Source organism: Eptatretus burgeri, chromosome 10 (genome assembly GCF_056783735.1).
Source record: "Eptatretus burgeri isolate ZD-2024b chromosome 10, Ebu_testis_v1, whole genome shotgun sequence".
In the NCBI taxonomy this organism is placed as follows: domain Eukaryota; kingdom Metazoa; phylum Chordata; class Myxini; order Myxiniformes; family Myxinidae; genus Eptatretus; species Eptatretus burgeri.
In genome coordinates this window covers 15872909-15878908 of record NC_140970.1, presented here as the reverse complement: position 1 = coordinate 15878908, position 6000 = coordinate 15872909, and the positions used below count along the sequence as shown (strand labels likewise).

Below are 6000 nucleotides of genomic sequence, written 5' to 3'. Positions count from 1 at the left end.
TCTGAGAAATGGTTACGGACAGACACGCAAGCACATGGAAATTGAGACCAAATCCATGAGCTCCCCGTTCAGACCAAGTCCAACGGGGGCTAATAAGTATCAGGAGCAATAGAACCAAACATGTCAATAATGCATGATGGAGGCAGCAAAACTTTGAAGATGCAATCGCCAGAGGTGATTACATGTTGGACTGGGATTAAATTCAGAATACAGCACACTCGTTGAATCATCAAGGAGGTACAGCTGCACCACTGATGGTGCCCCCTGCACATAAGGGTACCAATGTATAATTTAGCCAGGCTGTCGGTGGTAACTCACCTCCTCTTCGCCCAAAGACACAGTTGGATTATTTACTTTGACCTACTAATGCTAGTGTGAAAGCACCATTCCGACAGGTTGTAACTGGGCTGAGAACCAAACGCAAACACGAGAGCTGAGGCAAGTGTGCCACCTCTGCACCAACTTGCAGTGAAAGACAAACAATTCAGAGGAAAGTCAAAAGTTTTATTATTCATCATTCTGCAGCCAGGATGGACACGTCGATCGGTCAAGGGAACATCAACGGGAACCGATGGTGACTTGCCAAACTCTGATAAGGCAGTCCGTGTAGCCAGCAAACAATGTCTGTGGTGAAAGGCAAGCACGGAGGATTTAGAATGGCACCATAAAAGTACAGTGTACACTGCACATTTATAAAATCTCAGCACAAATTCTCAACCAAAGCCTTCACATGGTATTATAAGCATTTCCCCAGAAAGCACAACAACCAGATCACCACCAATCTGCCAAGATAATTGGGAAAGACCTTTCCCAGGAATGGCTGTAAAATACATAATCATCTTGTAGAATCCTAAGCATGAATCCTCAAATACCAGATATCATTCCCCATGAAGGAAAGTAGATCAAATGACAGTTCTTTTTCAGCTTCAGATTAAAAAAAAAAAACAATAAAGGCACCAATTTGATACAAAATATCCTCATCGGCATTTGAGGCGAAAAACAGCACGGCAGCAATGACAAACAAAGTCGAAGGGTAACGTCATAGATTCTCCCTGTTGCTGTTATACAATTATTGCCATGCTAAAACACAACACTTTACTGATTGGAAGTGGAAACTAATTGAGAAATGGGACGAAAAATATTTCAAAAAGTTGTGGATGAGTTGGGTCGGTGACATGAACAAGCTGATGAGACTTTTGTTAGGCCGGATCTGCATTGGAACCTTATCAGTGGGACACCAAACGTAAACTGTTCAGCTCGGCAAAGTGTCGTGCACTAGTTTGAAACTGTGCTCCAAATTAAATTGACAAATTACTGTGCTTTGTTGGTTGAAAATTTGATAAACTTGCATAACATCCTCCCCCCCCCCCACCAAAAAAAATAACTCAATGGAAAAAAAAAACTAGAATGGCACACAAGACATTAAAAAACAGTTACACTTATCATTAAAATAAATAAATGATAAAAAACCATCAACAATTTCTAAATGCAAGACATGCACATCGATGTAGATTGTAGAGTGCACACAACAATCTTGATAAATGAAGTCCAACAACGGTGAGTGGCTGGATGAGAGGGTCAGGTGATATTTGATCCAATGGGAAGTTGAGCTGGAAGTCAAGGACAGTTCAATTTGAATAGAGATCTGGAGCAATCCACATTTGATGTGGACAACAGGATATGACTTTTGTTCAATTATTAGTAATATTTAATGAAAAGGAAAATATTTCCATTTCAAGTGGAGCATCGTATTTTGACTGAACGTAAGCATGACAAGCAGAACATAAATAGCAGATAAAACGACAAGATGAGGGAATGTGCCCATTTCAACCATGCATCAAAATCTCCTGCAAAGGAATCCCTTTTTCAGCAACACAGCAAAATCAGCATTTTAATGTCCAGCTGATTAAAACAGTAATAATAATAATAATAATAGTAATAAAAACAAAGGGCATCACCTGGCCATCAGCCGACCAAGCTAAGGAGATGCATTGTGGGGGCTCAGCCTTGCCGCTTGTGCTGATGACTTCCTGCCTCAGCTCATCCACAATGACCTTCCCTTCAAGATCCTGCACCCAGCATAAATCAAATTAAAAAGGCATCTTGGTTTGAAGAAAAACTTTTGGTGTCACACGCATGCATGCACGCACACGCACGCACGCGCACATACATACTCCGGATTGTCGGAAATCGCTGCAAGCCTAAAAATAAGCAAAATAAATGGCTTGTGGCCAGACTGAAGAATACTTCATCCGTTTGTCCCTGAACTGTACTTGCTAGTGTTAACCGATTTACCACAATGGTGCAAAATGTGCACAACTTGTCAAATACAAGACAATGCAGCGCTGCTCAAACACAGCTGGCTTTTATTTTCTTCACAGCATTTAAATGGAAAAGATGATCAAAGTTTTACACATCAAACCAAACAGTACGATTTAACTAATTGTTTAACATTTGATCGAGAAGATGTTTAAAATTGGCTGCAACTTCCCTGCAAGGTCAATGCAGCGATAATCGACAAACCCAATTGTAGAGCGTTTACATTTGAAGTAAAATGGGCTAAAAAATAATTTAAAAAAATAATAAAACACCACCCCACACATGAAAATGCTGTGAACATTGTTTTGGGCCCTCCATCAAACCGCAATGAGAGGATGCACGATCGAGTGGTTTTCAACTGTATAGTTCCGCTAAAGGACGCAGCGAGAGCTTAAACAACTGCACTTGTGAATGGCCTGGATCGTTCGTACAAACAACCACTCCTTCATTTCCATAGCAGATTGTCCGGCTACAACGCACCCAGATCTTTATGCTTGGTCCTGTAGCAGCGCACAGCCAGTAGCGGTTGGGACTGAAACAGAGTGCGTTGATCAGGTCTCCACCATCAAGCGTGTAAAGGTGTTTGCCTTCATTGAGATCCCACAACATTGCTTGTCCATCCTAAAAAATAAAATACAAGGCACAAATAAAAAAAAATTGCGAAGTACACAACTTGCACAGAAATTGGATACATTACTCTACACATTTACAACTTCAAAACCACCACGCTACTGCGCAACAAATGTTCCTCCAAAATGGCTAAATTTCACAATCATAACGTGTGTTCATTCTTTCCAATTAAAGTGCTTCCCAACACCAATAGGAAATGACGAGCTTTCACAGAAAATAAACGAACCGAACATACCTGGAAGAAAGATCGAAATCACACACCTGCCAAATGCCCCATACTCTGTTGTGTTTTGTGCCCACACATTGAAAACCACAATTACAGCGATGCAATGGTTATTCCATCAACAACCAAGAAAGAGAGCAATCAGAGATTGCAGACCCTCACCAGCACTCGTTTTGTGTGGTGTTTGTGTACTGGTATGTTTTGTAATTGGTAAGACATAAGTAGAACTGCCACTTTGTAACTGCTGGCAGTGATGACCGGTACCAAGACATCCCGCTTTGATTGGACACCTGACCCATGACGTTTTTTTATTATTCAATTGAATTTAGAATGGGATTAAAATAAATTCAACTCAAATCAAATGGAAGACCAAATAGGTACAGTCCTGCATTGGAGTCATCAGAAGGAACCCAAACAAGCAAAAAGGCAAAGATAAAGTCATCAGGAGGAACCTGGATAGGATTTGGGGTTGAATTGCTAACTGCTCTACCCTCAAACCCATCCAAGCACAGCGAAGTGAGCCTTATTTAAAATAAAAATAAAAATAAATAAATAACAGCAATAAAAAATATGTATCAAAAATAACTCAAATCAAAACATTTAAATAATTCTGGCTGCCAGACAATGTGTCAATCAGGTTTAAATTAAAAACATGTATTCCACATCATGATAAGATCATAATGGTGAAGTTTCACGTTGATCGATGAAGTGGTTCAAGAAAAAAAAATTTTAACGACAAGCCAGGAGGCGACAATGGTTCGCGGGAATTATTGAACAATGCCACAATAGGTACAATTGAGTTAGTGGAAGCTTTTGAGGAAGCCCTCCCGTAAAAACCTATCTCTTCCGTCAAAATAAAATCGGATTTTTTATATATTGCACTTATGGACATTACGCACGGCTTCAAGGAAATGAAATTGCAAGAAAAAGAGAAAAAAAAAAAAAAGTTCAAGTGAGCGTGACTCCGCCCACAAGGGGCGTGGGACGCCCCTCATACAAAAAGGCACGAGACCATGATATCTAGCTTGTGTCCAAGTTTCATCAAGATCGCATAAAACGTCACGGAGCTATGCTCTGGAGAGAGTCACAAACAGACAGACAAGCCGGTAGGCGACGAGGGATTCGCTAGGATCGAAGCGCTGGATATGATGCTTTTCATTCTGACCGATCCACAGAACGAAGATTCATTGCCAAGACGTATTGGTTCACATACAATTGTTCCTCTGCCTGGTAAGATTTTTCCTATTGCGTATTTTGCCAACTGGCACTCCTCATAAAAAATGACGGTAAACAGACACCCTATTTTTGAAGGACCACCATTTGAAAAATAATCAGTTTGCTGGTTTGTGCTGTGGAGCCTCGCGTTGCGCGCGCGCGCACGCACACGCACCCACACACACGGAAAACCCGATAAACTTCTTAATGCTCTTGTTTGACCACACCTCCTGAGCCACACAATATTTTTTCATAAGCCACGCCCACTTTCCATAAACCACGCCCACTTTCCTACACCACTCCACTTTCCTATGCCACTCCCACTTTTCATCAACCATGTCCACTTTCCCTAAGCTCCGCCCACTTTCCTAAGCCCCTCATAAAAAATGACGGTAAATAGACACCCGATTTTTGAAGGACTACCATTTGAAAAATAAAACCTCAATCAAAAATCGGCTCGAGTAAAATTTTCAAAATATCTCAAAGTGTTTAATTCCAAAGTCTCGTTTCTCTACATTCAAAACTGAAGGACAAGTACTGAAAATACTTTACGTGGTTTTTCGGCCGCTGCACAGCAACGGGTGGTTGCTAGGCAACGAAATTCAAATGCGCACATTCCAGGCACATATTGCACATGTTGGCAAAGTTTAATCGAAATCGGTTCGCTGGTTCGTGCTGTGGAGCCTCGCGTTGCGCACGCACGCACGCACACACAAAACCCAACAATAAGGGATATCTAGCATATATAGCGAATTCAACAGACACAGACAACGAAAATAGTGGTCACAGCTGGTGCCCACGAACCAATTTTTGGTCAATCCAATATAGCTGCCAGACCATCCATTTGGACCATACTTAGTGCAGAACATCAGTGCTGCTGAAGCAGTCTCCTTGGCTACTGGGTACTGCCAGACCATGTGACCTATCAATTATTTGTGAATACCCTGGTATCTCCAAGGCTTGGAGAAGGTGTGTGAAGTTTCCCCTCAATCTGTTCAGCTGTTCTGGAGAAGATTTTTAGTATGTTTTAGGGTAAGTCCAATATGGCTGCCAAACCATATCGAACTCCCGGGTTGTTCTGCCCACAACACCGCCCTCCCCACCCCCCTCGCCACCAGTCTTACCGTGTTCTGGTGACTGGACAAGGGTTGTATCAATCCCACGTGCCTACCCGGGACATCCCCGGCGAGATGCGGTTGGTGCTACCAACATCTGGTGCTCGTCCCCCGCATCACATGGTCCGAGTACCCTGAGCCATGTCGCACGTCTCTGTTTAGTGGCGAATTGTATCAACACAGAGGTACGAGGAGGTGCTGGAATATTTTTCCCGTGTGCAGAAGTTGTAAAAGTGAGCGATGAGTGAGCAAGGTGAGATGCCGTTGGAAATTGGTGCGCATATTTGAATGAAATACTGGTGTGCCATGCGTGTGCTGTACAGTGTTTGTTGTGGTTCTTTTGGTTCCAAACCACAGGAGGCATCGTATTGTGAACATTCAATCACATTTTGCATGGTGTGTGTGCTTGCTTGATTTGTACCATGGCTAAAAGGAAAGGGATGGAATAGAAGATAGAGTTATCGTTATTAGACCAAGCCACAACTCACGCAACGCACT

At 42.2% G+C, this 6000-nt stretch overlaps 1 protein-coding gene across 1 annotated transcript in view; it reads right to left on the bottom strand.

Annotated features, from left to right (window-relative positions):
* Positions 1-490: 490 nt before the first annotated feature.
* The window catches only part of RACK1 (receptor for activated C kinase 1), a 35863-nt gene continuing 30353 nt past the window's right edge, over positions 491-6000 (bottom strand). Inside the window, exons 6-8 of the mRNA XM_085897131.1 lie at positions 2800-2940; positions 1959-2069; positions 491-624 (exon numbers count right to left, since the gene is read on the bottom strand). Coding sequence (XP_085753257.1) covers positions 559-624; positions 1959-2069; positions 2800-2940 — 318 coding nt within the window. The 3' untranslated portion in view covers positions 491-558. The remainder of the gene's footprint in view (positions 625-1958; positions 2070-2799; positions 2941-6000) is intronic.